At 45.2% G+C, this 13,796-nt stretch overlaps 1 protein-coding gene across 3 annotated transcripts in view; it reads right to left on the bottom strand.

Moving 5' to 3' along the window:
- CACNB3 (calcium voltage-gated channel auxiliary subunit beta 3) overlaps positions 1–13,796 on the bottom strand; it is a 274,688-nt gene that overhangs the window by 9,080 nt on the left and 251,812 nt on the right. For all 3 annotated transcript variants that reach the window (XM_069230503.1, XM_069230502.1, XM_069230501.1), the window contains exons 10-12: positions 6,977–7,128; positions 5,893–5,988; positions 3,173–3,331 (exon numbers count right to left, since the gene is read on the bottom strand). In XM_069230503.1, the coding sequence (XP_069086604.1) occupies positions 3,173–3,331; positions 5,893–5,988; positions 6,977–7,128 (407 nt within the window). The remainder of the gene's footprint in view (positions 1–3,172; positions 3,332–5,892; positions 5,989–6,976; positions 7,129–13,796) is intronic.

Raw genomic sequence — 13,796 nt, forward strand, 5'->3', positions numbered from 1 at the left:
TGTTTGCGAACAAAAAGAAAATTAGAACCTCTACAGCAAAATTAAACACATCAAAAACCTATTAGATATTTGTTGCAAAAAGGTATTAGAAACATTTTTTTTAAAAGCTAAAAAGCTGCAGTACCTCGGAGTGTGTAAAACAAGCAGAAAGATTTTGACTTTACTATAGTCATCTAAGAAGTGCAAAAAATGAACATGTTCTTTCTACTCGTTACTGTAAGCAAGACAAATAGAGCAGAGGAGAGAAAAGCAATGTTTCATTTTGGTTGCTGGTTTTATTCTGCTCTGTGACATGACCTGCCTTTAATCTCGGCTGCTGGCTTTGGCAGAAGGCATTGTGACGTCAGAACTCAACTATAATAACTTATTACAGTTGAGTTTTGATTTCTCTTATTTATGATCCGCGACTGGTTGCATCACAAGTCGCGGGTTATAAAGAAATTTAAACAGACTTGTGTTCAGGGACTGCAGAATCCCCTGTATTATAAAAGGGTATCAAGTACCCTCCGCCATACATTACAATGATACTGCAAGTTTCAAAGCAGCTCCATGACCATGCAGAGAAATGAGGCAGAAGGCCGAGTCCCCTTTCCAGGTCATGGAAATCCGAGGTGACTTACAATATCCTTTTAAGTTATGGAACAGGGTATTTTCTTTCTTATAGTATAAGGTACCACCATTACCTATCAACCCAAAAGCTGAAATTCTTAGGGGATATTTATACTTGTTTTGCGCCAAATTTGTGGCATTTTATTTTTACGCAGATTCGGTGTAAAACTAACTCCATATTTATACTTTGGCATTAGACCCGTCCAGTGCCAAATTTATGGAGTTAGTCATTTTTTTGGACGTGGAAACCTACTTTGCGTCAATGACATGCAAAGTAGGCGTTCCTGTGCAAAAAAATAATTCTATGGCCTTAGCGCCATATTTATCCCCCTGTGCTAAAATCACACACGGGAGGGAGGAGGGGTCAAAAAATGTTGCAAAGCTTACTTTGCACCACTTTTTAACACCTGGGTCAGGGCAGGCGTTAGGGGACTTGTGGGCCTATTTCCATAGTGGAACACCATGGAATAAGCCCACAGATGCCCTCCCCAGGCCCTAAGGACACCCCCCACCCACACCAGAGGGACAGCGGAGGATGGGGGACCCCATCCCAGGTAAGTACAGGTAAGTATTTTTTTTTTTAATTGCCATTGGGGGCCCTGAAATGGGCCCCTCTACATGGAACTGGGTGCAATGGCCATGCCCAGGGGACTCTGGTCTACTGTGCTGGCCACTGGGGTGGTGGGTATGACTCCTATCTTTTCTAAGACAAGAGTCATGTAGTATGGATGGTTTTACATAAGAAAATGACTCCAGGCATGTTAGTCTAATTTTTTTTTTTTTACTCTAACCTGTCTAACGTAATTTTTTGGTGCAAAACCCCCTTCCATACAGCCAGCCCCACCCGACTAACATCTTTTTTTTTAACGCTAGCCTACCCTTTGCACCGGCTTGCACCATTCCATAAATATGGTGTGGGGCTGGTGCACAGAAATGGTGCAAGCCGGTGCTAAACCTTTTGGTGCAAAACTGCATTGGCGCAGTTTTGCACCAAAAAGTATAAATCAGGGCCTTAGTGTTTCGCTCATTCAGTTGAGCATGGTTGAAAGTGCGCAGAATAAATATGGACTCTGTAGTCCAAAATTCGAATTCTCCTCCTTGACCTGCATTTCACCCTGGCTGTTGGTTCAGGCAGTAGACCTTGTGATGTGACAGCTCAACTGGAACAAATGCTACAATTAAGCAGCAACATAATTATTATGTGATACAGCATCCATTTTAGGACATCCTCATTCCTCACTCCTCATCTCTACTTCTCATTTCTAGCTCTCTTTCATCATTCCTGTTTTTCATCCTTGCGTCCCATCCATTATCCCTACTTCTCCTCCAGCTTGTTATTCTTCTTCCCTACTTCAGATTAATTAAAACAAGTTTACTTCAAAAGGTAGAAGTAGTGTAGCATGGGATTAGTTAGACTGAAGCAGGGATAAAATACATTAAACTCATCTTGGAGTTGTAGCGAATTTTGATACAATGGCATCAATATAGTTGTACCTTTAGATAGTAATTTAGAGGCATCACACCTAGTAATTTAGAGGCATCACACCTAGCCAAATGTAACCTCAAGTACTTTTTGGCAAACCGCAAAGAGGCTTCACAACAGAGCCTCTTAGCAAACTAGTGTGGGGGTACAAGACTCTGGAATGCTAACCCAGGCCATCCCAGTGGCAGAGCACCAACATTCAGGGCTATGTAGAGGAATCCTCAAAGCATGACACTTCTGCCCTTACAGATGTCCAAGCACCTAGGGAAATACAGTGAGCGTGACTTTTAGTTCCCCTATGCCACACTTGCCATCTCCCCCTTTAGCTTGTGGGACCACTTGTAAATGTTTCAACTAAGGAGAGGCAGCATAGAATGTCTGTTGGGTCCAGGAGGCTTCTCCCAGCATCTCTCTAATAGGCTTCCATGGAACCCACATCCCCCCAGAGCTTCTTTAATTGTACCACCAATAAGTTCTCCTGATTCCCCTTAAGGAGTGCCCTCCATCTGTAGTCCCTGTCATTTTAACCTCCTTTCATCTTCTTAGTTGTCCCTTCTGTCCTCCATGTACCTCATCTGTTCTCTCTGTTTCCCTGCTGAACATGTGCCCATGGCTGCTAACAACAATACGCCATTCTTCCAGTAGGTGAGATGCGCCTGTATTATGAAAGATCATGCTATTCAGCATGTTCTTTCCACATTCCTCCTGCCCTTGTTGCCTCACTTCTGGTATTATGTATCCACCTCATATCTAGCCACCCCACACACCCTCCCCTTAATAAATTCACACATGTGCCTAGCTTGGAGCCATTGCATACAAACCTGTGTGCTCTAAGGGTCACTTAGCCAAAGTTAATATGTGAAATGCCATCAAAATGTATATATAAGTATAACCTCTTCATTCAATTGTTTTAGACCATTAATGCCAATATTCTAGCGGTTATACTGTGGTAGCTGCTAAACTAAACCTCCAAGATACCACTTTTACATAGAGAAGAACACAGTGAATGATGATGTTCAGGGAGGTGAAGGGCATTCCTGCTTCAATACACATTAGTGCACACCTAACCTGGATGGGTACCTGTAATCCTGGAATAGCAGAAGGTGGAGTTATTAGGCTTTGCTCGATGTTTGCATGCACTGGATGATGTGTCGCTCGCCAGTAAACCTCCATGTATTCGGCCAGGTGCTCACAGGCGTCCTCCAGCTGATTCTCATCTAAGATGACATCGAACATTTCCTGCAGGAGAAGAAAAGAGGGTGCAAAAATGTCTGAGAATGCACATGCAATAAAAGGACATCAAGAGGTTCAACAATGGAAGAGGATGAAGGGAAATAACCCCTTGAAATGAATAAGTGGGAAGGACAATGAAACAAAATAGACTGAAGAGGAAACCAAACAACAATATGAAAACAACTATTAAGAACCAACAGGAAGAGGCTAGAACCAGGTAACAAGAAAAATATTAAGATAAAGACAAGTTAAAGGCAGGATAAAGGAACCAGGAAACAAAAAAGAGGGTCTGGAACAACAGGTTGAGGGCAACATGAAAACTAAATCAATAAGAAGACTAAGAAAGAACCAGCAGACAAAATACAGAACTGACCTATAAAAACCGTATTACGATGGAAATATCTAACAAGATGGCAAACATCCAGTAATATGAGGGAACCATTAAACAAGTTAATGGAAAGGTTAGCACCAGCCACAAAGAAATGTAATTTGGAAAAATAGTCCAAAACTAATACGAAATGCAAAAAGTGTACTCAACAGGAGAACCACCAAACTAGATAACGATTCGCAAGGGAACCAGATAAATTTAAGCTAAAGAGATGGTCAACCATCAAATATAGAATTAAATTTGTCAATGCAAGAAGAAGTCTGAACCAGCAACATGAGTAGAAGAAAGAAGCAACTAAGGGCCAGATGTACCAATCTACAATTTTGCGACTTGCAAATTGCGAGTCAGTCCGACTCGCAATTTGCAACTCGCAAAATTGTATGCAGAAAGGTGTCTCAGACACCTTCTGCGACTCGCTATGGGGTCGCAAAGACCCACCTCACGAATATTAATGAGGTGGGTCGCATTTTGCGACCCCATAGCGAGTCCATGCATTCACAGGGATGTGGCCTGCTGAAGTCAGCAGACCTCCATGTCTGTGACTGCTTTTTTAATAAAGCAGTTTTTTTTTTCTTTTTGCAGCCCGTTTTCCTTAAAGGAAAACGAGTTGCAAAAAGAAAAACTTCCAAAACCATTTGGTTTCGTTTTTTTCCAGAGTAGGCAGTGGTCCATAGGACCACTGCCTGCTCTGAAAAAACATTATTTTCGGCATTCACAAAGGGGAAGGGGTCCCATGGGGATCTGTTCCCTTTTGCGAATGAGTTACCACCCACCTCAAGTGGGTGGTAACTGCGAGTTGGTTTGCGACCGCATTCGCGATCACAAAGCAACTCAGCATTGTGATGCGGTCGCAAATAGGAAGGGAACACCCCTTCCTATTTGCGAGGCGCATCCTCAAATTGCGAGTCGGTACCGACTCGCAATTTGAGGTTGTGCATCGCGTTCTGCTTTTTGCATGCCGCAAACTGCGTTTTTCGCAGTTTGCGACATGCAAAAGGCTTCCTACATCTGGCCCTAAGTAAGCAGCATAGATGAATAAAATGAACAAAAACAAAGCTAAAACGAAGAGGATAAAAAAGCCATCCAACATAAGAGAAAAAGAGAAGGAACCAGATAAGAAAAGGCTAAAGAGAGAATGAGACAGTTGGAAAGCACAAGGAGGTGACCAAGCAGCAAGAAAAAGGCACGCAATGGATCAGCCAACAAGACAAGACTAAAAAGGTATGAGTTGGCAAGAAGTGAACAAATGAGAGTAAACCAACTGAAAAGATGGAACCAACTAACAGGAAGAGGAAGAATATGGTATACAAGAAGAGAATATCTATAGAAACACTGATGAGAACAAAGAAGGTCATCCTCTAAAAAGACAATGAAGAGGTAGAAAGGAAATATGCAGGTGTCAAAATGGAACTTGTAAACAAGCATAGGTTAAAGAAGGAACCATTTAACTAGAAAATTATGAAAACTGAACCAACCTACAAGCGGAGAGAAGAAACAAAGCAAGAAAAAAAGACAACCCAGAAGGGCTGACGAAGATGAAAACAGAGTGAACTATCCAGTTGGTAAAGGATAAAGAGGGGAGGAAGCAAAACCGGAGACAGTTTAAAAAAACTAATAATAATCAGTCAACAAGAACTAAGATGCAACAATATTGTTTTTAGAGGACAAACAAGAGATCTATCTTAAGCAGGAAGAGGATAAGGTTCAGGCATCCAACAAGAAGAGGATAATACAAGCAGAATTGGACACAGACGAAGTCAGTTAACAGGATGAAAGCTAAGAAAGAAGAGGACAAAGAGGGAAATGACCAGTAAGATCAGGACAAGTGTGGGCTCAAGCAAAAAAAAAAAAAGCAGTCAAGGAAACAAACAAGTAGAGGAGAAGAGGGTGGGGGGAGGGGCAGCCAAAAAAAAAAAAAAGAAAGAAAAAAAAAAAAAAGAGTGTACCACCCAACATCAAGTCAGCTAAAAATATATTGGTGTAAAAGAACAGGCATAGAAGAAACTAGTCTTCTCGTGGAGCACAGGATGAAAGCACCAAACAGCAGCACACAATTGCGGGAAGGGGCTCACAGTAAGATAAGACAATATAATGAAGCGCTTGAGCAACCCCGAGAAGAGTGGTAGAGGGTTGCTCCAATGTAGTGGAAGATGGTGAACAGAGATTGTATGCCACTTACCGGCGGACATTGTACTAGCTTGTCTGCTGCCATCATCTGGACATTAAGGTGTTTCACCTGGGACTTCCCTCTTGACTTAATGAGCCGCTGAAGCACCTGTAAGGAGAGGCCCCAGGTAAGTTACTGTGCGGTCCCATCCAAGAACGGATCCACATGGGTTTCGAGCTGTGGTGTGCATCACACCACTATAAAAGTTTGCAGCAAGTCATCTTAAAAGGACGTTCTGTAGCAAATACTCCAGGTGTCCAGAAGCCTGGGCACAAGGAATTTGAAACACATACCAGCACACCATGCACTCATCTTCAACTGTAGGGAAAGTAGGCCATAGAGCTCCCTTGTTTAGCCTCACGTTAACACAACCCACATAAAGTTACCAAGCTGCGTTAGTGGCTGGCATCTAGAAAGAAAGCACAGGAGGAATCAGTCCTTGTTGTCAGTGGCTCAACACCAGCATGGGCACTGTTGGAATCAGAGCACTTTCCATTTGACAACTCAAGTCAGTATCTTTGATATTAGAGAGCACCCCTACGTAGCAGCAAGGGGTCAGCAGGCAGAGGGGAAATGGGCCTGGATTTTCTGTTCCTCAGGTTCATTGTGCGGCACATGCTGCACCATGTGGGGAATCTGAACTAGCAGAGGGCAGCTGTAGTGTTCCTTCACCTGGTGGAAGTAGGATCTCTATGAGATCAGATTATTTGTTCACTAGAACAAATAAATCTAGCCTAAGAAATAAGCATGCCATCACCAAATTTCAGACAATGCAAGTATGACCCAAAGCCGCATTTAGGACCCTACATTTAAATTTGACTCTGAAAACAGTCGTTATGCTCCAAATGACGATGCAAAATATTGTAAATGTCACCCTTAAAACAGCCATCACATCCAAGAAAACCTGTCAGTTTGTCCCCAAAAGCAAGCACAAGTCTAGCATGAGGCATGCTGTTCATTTATTCAATATACCTATCTATAACCTTTCACAAAGGATCAGTTTGTCTGCTCCCTGCACACAGAACCTGCAATTCCATATTGTACTCACACTGGGCTTTCTTTGCTCAGTGCTCCAGAAGGGCATGGTTCTACTCACCTTTGGAGAGGACACCTTGACATAAACGATGATGGGGGCCAATGAGGTCTTAGCCAGCTGCATTGGGTGGTTGATTGTGTCAGCGTCTAGGATGACCAGCTGCAGAGATTTGGCCAGCTCGAATATTCGCTCAATCTCACTTTGCACTTCAGCTGTCAAACAGGAAGGAAAATAATTATGCAAAGGAGAGGCATATGTGAGTTATTTGTGACAAACTTTGGCCTAGCTGTACAAACCATGGCAAACTGGAGCACTGATGTGCTAGCCTATGAAAACCCTTGACAATTGTGTGCTAGCTATGCCAGGAAGGGCCAACAAGCTTAAAGTGTATCTGGATTTGGGGGTTTAACCTAATTTCATTGTTTTCTTTGCGGGTATTAAATGAGCCTTTTTGTGTCAATATACTCTAAAATTCACCAGAGATGTGGGGTCTGGCTTTTCTGAGTAGGAACTATATTTTCCACCAGTAAGTGTGCAAATGGTGTGCCAAGATGCTGGTTCTGTGACTTCCCTTCTCTTCCCTGAACACTCAGGGGCAGATATGGCAAAGGGTTGTTTGTGTCGCTTTTGCGTCACACAACGGGGAGCAAAGGCAACACAATCCTTAAATTTGATTTATCAAGCCACGCAAGGCCACCTTGCATGACCCCGAGTGGCTTGATAAATCCAGATTAAGGTAATGCAGCGCAAATAGCAGTGTTGCGTTACTCTGCCCCAGTGAGGTGTATCATGGATGGTGCGTGGGTGTTCCCATACAACACACATGGATTTTGATGCATTACCAGATTTACCATACGTAGTAGACCTGTGAATGCACCAAAACTGCTACACCTCCCCCGGTGAGGCATAATGAAGAGAAATATGTTTATGTTCCTCGTTTTTACCCTATATGTGTGGCGCATTCTGCAGCAAACACAGAAAGAGGAATAGGCCTCAGGGGATTGTTTTTGCAGAGGAAAGTGTCCCTTCCTGCACAAAAATATCCGGTCTGCAGCGCATGCACCCTTGCACCATGGTGCAAGATGCCAGCGTGGGTGCTAACATTGCGCACTAGTGCTGACAACAGAGGAATGCGCCATATATTGTCAAATACAGCACATTTCTGCCCTTTCCCCGTCACGCAGCACAGCGCAGCAAGGTGACATACTGTGCTACAAGACTGTTTAATAAATATGCCGCTCAGTGTGTTGCTCACCAGGGGAACAGGTAGCCTGTGATGTGTGCAGTAATGTATGGTATAAGGGTGGTCTTATCGCCCCATGTTGCCTCCTTGTCTGCTTGCCAAGGACTGGACACTGCAATAGTCTCTCATATTTCCTTCTTGAATGACCGAGGAAAGGGCCACTCCTCTTAGAAGCCATGATGCCAAAGTGTTCTTAATGTACACATGAAAGTTGTCAACTGTCTCCTTAAGAGGATCCCACGGTGGAGGAGAAAACACGAAGGGCAAACCTCCTTGCCAATCTCTATTTGATAAAAGAGTTGATAACGAAGGCACAAAATCACCCTGAACTAGGGTGGAGAAAGAGTTCAGTATAAGATTTTCAGAATAAGAGAATCCAATAGGAAATCCTACTGCAGAAAAATACAGCAAAAATCAGGATTTTATACAACAAACAGTGGGAAGTTGACTAACTCGAGAAGGAATAGATTCAAGGCTAACCTCACCTTCAGGAAAATGGTGTAGTTCAGGCATGAGAACAAGAACTCCTTGCCATCCTTCCTCTGACATTCCCACACCACTGACCACCTCCCTCCCATACCTGACTACGCACAGCCCTTCGCCCGGCCGGGGAAATGCAGACATAGACAGAGTGGCATGGGAGAAGAGAATACATTTGGACTGAGTACTAGGACCAGTGAGGCTCTGCCTTCTCCATGGACTCGGAGCCTGTGAACCTGCCATTGCCTCTGGTGAGTTTCCTTTGCAGACATAACACTGCCAAACCACTACTTCGGCAGTTACAATTGAAAACAGTTCTCCATTCACCCCCTTGTTGGCAGAGACAATGCCATGATCGAGCACTGAACTACAGAAAACACCTGCAATGCATGAAGTACATCACAGTGATGTGTGCATGCGCAAAAGGAGTACGTAAATAGAGGCAGTCAGCTTAGTTTATGTTTCAAGATCACAGTCTATGACTTGAGCGTCAGTGTTTCTCTTGCCTCCTGCGGATTACAACAATAAACAATAAACACGGTGGAAACACGAACCCTGGTGCAACCACCAAAATTGTGAGGAGATGCTGTATACTGGTGTACCCAAACCTCTATGTCCAGCTGTGCACATCACTGGTGACACCTGCAAAGCTGCCCTGGTGAGATCAAAAGAATGGTTGGTTAGCCACCCCTGTCATGTGTGATGCCACTGCAGCAGCTGTCAAATTTGCGTGTGCAGGCATTCTTATTGCCACAGTTCCCTAAAGGCAACTAGCTCGACCACACTTTTCCATGCATACACCAAGCAGTCATGAGTTGTGCCCTATGGAGCTCATGCTCCTGCATCTCCAGATACCAAAATGCTAATGGCCTGTTGTCTCTGGTACAGACTTCTAACTGCAGATTTCTCACCTTAGAATATTCCCCAGGCGTCTGGTTCTGGAAAATCTTGTTCAGTACCTCCGCACGCTGGTAGGTGGTGCTGATCTGCTCTGCCTCAGAAGTGACACGTGCAGTGCCTATATAGTAGGCACCACCCCAGCGCATTGCTTTCTGTTTTTGTGTCAACAGGCCGCATCTGGAGAACTTGGTACATTTTTTTTCACCCCTCTTTTCGACTCTTTTGTTGATTTAAAAAAAAAAAAAAACAACTTTTGCCACCCAGTGTGCAAGGGATATGTCATCCAAAAAAACCACAGGATTTAACTTGTGTGAGGAAAGTCACAGTCAGATGTGTGTCTCCGACCCACACTTGGTTTGCCAGTGGTGCCTGGGGTCCAGCCACAACTCCAAGGCCTGCGCCAACGTCAAGTCGATGAACCCAAAAGCAATTTGCAAGCAGGTGAAGAAGCTCATAGCGGCACCACAGAAGAAGCCTCCATGCTGATCTTGGTCCCGATCCCAAGAGAGGTCTCGGACCTGCTTGCAGAGCAGATCCTGCAGACAATTGTCATCTCACGCCAAGTTATTGTTATTAAAGTTGGGTAAGTCAAAGGAGCACAAGAAGAACTCAAAGTGCTGTTTGGCCTCTCCTAGTCAGCACCGTGCTTCTAGGAACACTCCTGCAATCTACTTGACCCACGGAGTCAGCAGCCAGATCTGCTCCTCGCTTCCATGAGTTCCCTGCAGCTACTTCTGCCCAACTCAGGGAGGTTCCTCAATGCCATGCACTCCATCTTTAGGCAACCACCTCCCTTGGGTGCACTGTGGGGCCCTACAGAGAACCAACGGGTTTGCCCCCAGTGCTAGCTGGGCCCTTTGGATCCATTCCCTGATCCAGCCTAATGCTGAAACCGGCACCAACACAAGTCACAGTTCCCTCAGCCCCATTTCTAGTGCCATCGACACCACTTGAAAAGGACCCTACTGTCCTCTCTAACTCTGACCTCTGCTCGATGTCAATACTGGTGCCGCCCTCAACGTGTCAACCTGCCCTAGACTTGCCACCCTCGGCAGCTCCACCTTCCCAAAGAGGGATGATGATTAAGAGGGCTATGATCCCTTGGAGGAGGGCCCCTACCAGGAAGAAAACTGATATGAGGGCTGGGCGATGCCAGTGGTTTTGACACTTAACCAGACTCTTGCCTGGTTTCTGCTCCAGGCTCTGCCAAGGAGGAAGGAACATCTTTCACCATGCTAATAAGAAGGGCAGCAGAGGCCCTTGACTTATAGCTACCCTTCGTCGAGGTAAAGACCAATAACTTGGCAGAGGTGTTTTAGCCGGTTGTAAACTCTGCAGAGCACCTACCTCCATTTAAGGAGGCCCACTCACTGACATTCTTGTTGAGGCCTGGGCTAAACCTAGCCCGTGGGCTCCTATGCACAGCATGATAGCCCATCGCCACCACCCTGCCCCTGGAGATGAGGCTTTCTTCACCCACCATCCCTGTCCTGAGAGCCTGGTGGTGCAGGACTTGACAGCCAAACTTAGCCCTAGCGCATTCCCTTCCACTCCCCCAGTAAGGGAACTAAAGGGGCTGGACACCTTCTGGAAGAAGATCTTCTCTTCCACAAGCATGGCAATTTGGTTGGTGGACACCTGATGCCTCCTGGGCTGATATATCCACTCATTGTGGGAGTCAGTTGTGCAGCTGCTGCCCATGCTTCCCGAAGAGGACCGGGCCATCTTGAACCAGGCACTGGTAGATGGCCTGGATGTAACAAGGTTCACCATTCAGTGAGGAGTGGACACTACTGACTTACTAGGTAGGGACATGGCCTCAACGGTGGGACTCTGCCGCTATGCCTGGCTGAGGCTGACAGGGATTTCAGGGGATGTCCAGTGTTCCATTAAAGCATAACCTTTGATGGCTTCTGTCTATTCAGTGATAAAGCGGGCATGGCGCTTGATCGATTTAAGGAGAGATGAGTCACCTCCAGATCCATAGTTATCTCAACTGGGTTCCAGACATCAAAACAGTCTTCCTTTCACCCCCTCTGTAGCCATGTTTGGGGCTCCCATGTGTGTCCACAATTCCATCCTTACCCCCAGGCCAGCAAGTTTCTCAGTCCTTTTGTGGCCTGGGATGTGGTTCCCATAGAAGACGTTGAACCCACATCCAGCGTACTGTCCAGTATCCTGCCCCTCCAGCTGCCGCCGCCTCCAAAACTCTTTAATGGGTCCTCAATACAGCACATCCATCAATCACCACCTACCACAATGGTAAGCAAAAACCTTCAACAATTATATGCTCAAAATTGTGCAGTGAGGTTATGCCATTCTGTTTCTAGAAACCCCACCTACCTTACCATTGTCCGCAGAACAACTGACTGAAGATCACCTATTTTAACTCCATCAGGAAATGCAGGTCTTACTGGCCAAAGGAGCCACTGAAAAAAGGTGTGGTTGTTATTCCTGCTACTTTCGTGTGCAGAAAAAGGACGGAGGCCTCAGCCCTATACTAGATCTTCGCCCTCTCAAAGCTTTTCCACGGAAAGAGAAATTAAAGATGGTCACCTTGGCACAGATTCTGTCTGCACTGGACACTGGACACTGGATGGTAGCATTGGACCTTCCAGGCATGTATTTCCACATCCCTGTCGTGCAGGCCCGCAGGTGCTACCTGCGGTTTACAATAGGTAATGAACACTTCCATATCGCTATGCTACCCTTTGACCTCACCAGTGCCCCTTAGGTGTTTTCACTAAAATGATGACGGTGGTTGCAGCACACCTGAGGTCAGGGGTCCCAGTCTTCCCCTACCCCAATGACTAGATGTTGAAGGGGGGGGCTCACCCCAGACAGTCGTCACCCACCTCCAGACTACAACGGACTCTCTGAACTCACTAGTGTCTACTATAAGTATGGCAAAGTCACACCTGACTCCTTATCAGGTGCTCTCTTTCATCTGAGCCATTCTGGACATGGTGCACCTGCCTCCTTATCAGGTGTTATCGTCCATCTAAGCCATTCTGAATATGTTGCAGTTATGCACCTATCCTTCGGAGTGGAGAGTCCAGGACATTCAGGTTATGATCCTGACGTTTCAAACTCAGTCCTGGATTTTGGTGAGACTGTAAACTTGCAGGGCCTGATGGCCTCCTGCATCCTGCTATTCAATCACACTTGATGGCATATGCAGTACAATATGAAGTCCCAGTGAATTCAACACCAGGGCCACCTCTCTGACCTGGTGTAGATTTCGGGGGAGACTGCAAATGATCTTCAGTGGTGGTTGATGAACTGCGATTGGATCAGCAGCAGACCCCCTTCCCTTCTCCACCTGGAGCAGGCAGTAGTGACCAATGCATCACTTCTGGGTTGGGCGGTCACTTGGGAGAGGTGGAGATCTGAGGACTCTGGTCTCTGGCAGAATCCCAGCTCAGTATCAATCTCCTGAAGCTGTGGGCTAGACGCATGGCATTGAAGGCTTTCTTCCCAACCATCAAGGGAAGGCAGGTTCAGGTGTTTACGGACAACACCACCACCATGTGGTATTGCAACACTTCATGTTATATCTATTCACCATCACTGTAAACCCAAGACAATGGAAAAAGTCAGACGGTTGAAATGCAGAACCTCAGTTAGACCAGTTAGTGTCAGACGTTTCACCAACTTTTGTAGTTGGTGAAATGTCTCTGACAACTAACTTTTGACAGATTTCAATGGAAGCCACATAATACTTTTTTTCAGAAGTGTTTTCTATCTGTGAAATGAAACATGGTTTTATCAGGATGCGTTACCACATGCTAAGCACACTAGGCCACCCACCCAAGTTTTATGTGTAACCCTTAGACTTTAGTAAAATGATGCCCTTGGAATATATTTAGCAACACTTCTGGAAACAGACCCACCACGAAAACACAAAAGAAACAATTTTAGTGGGTAAGTGAGCCATCGAAAGCAGCAAAATTACCTCCAGTCCCTGATTATCCCCATCATGAATGTTTAAATATTTTAGGCATTGTGGATTTTTAGATCAATTTGGGTGAGCAGTAGAAAACTCAGACCTGAGCCCATTCTCAGATACACTAGCAAAATATTTATTTTTATTATCAAGAAAAACAAAAGATACAGGAAAAAAAACATAAAAATTGTGATGACCACAATGACAAACTTGTAAATCCTTCCCACGGTTACCTCTGCCTTCTACGTTCAGGTGGGTAGAGTAACGTATGTAACTAGAAACTCAGAAAGGGTGCAGTGTAGCAAGCCACA

The sequence above is a fragment of the Pleurodeles waltl genome, chromosome 4_2, assembly GCF_031143425.1.
Source record: "Pleurodeles waltl isolate 20211129_DDA chromosome 4_2, aPleWal1.hap1.20221129, whole genome shotgun sequence".
Lineage (NCBI taxonomy): Eukaryota > Metazoa > Chordata > Amphibia > Caudata > Salamandridae > Pleurodeles > Pleurodeles waltl.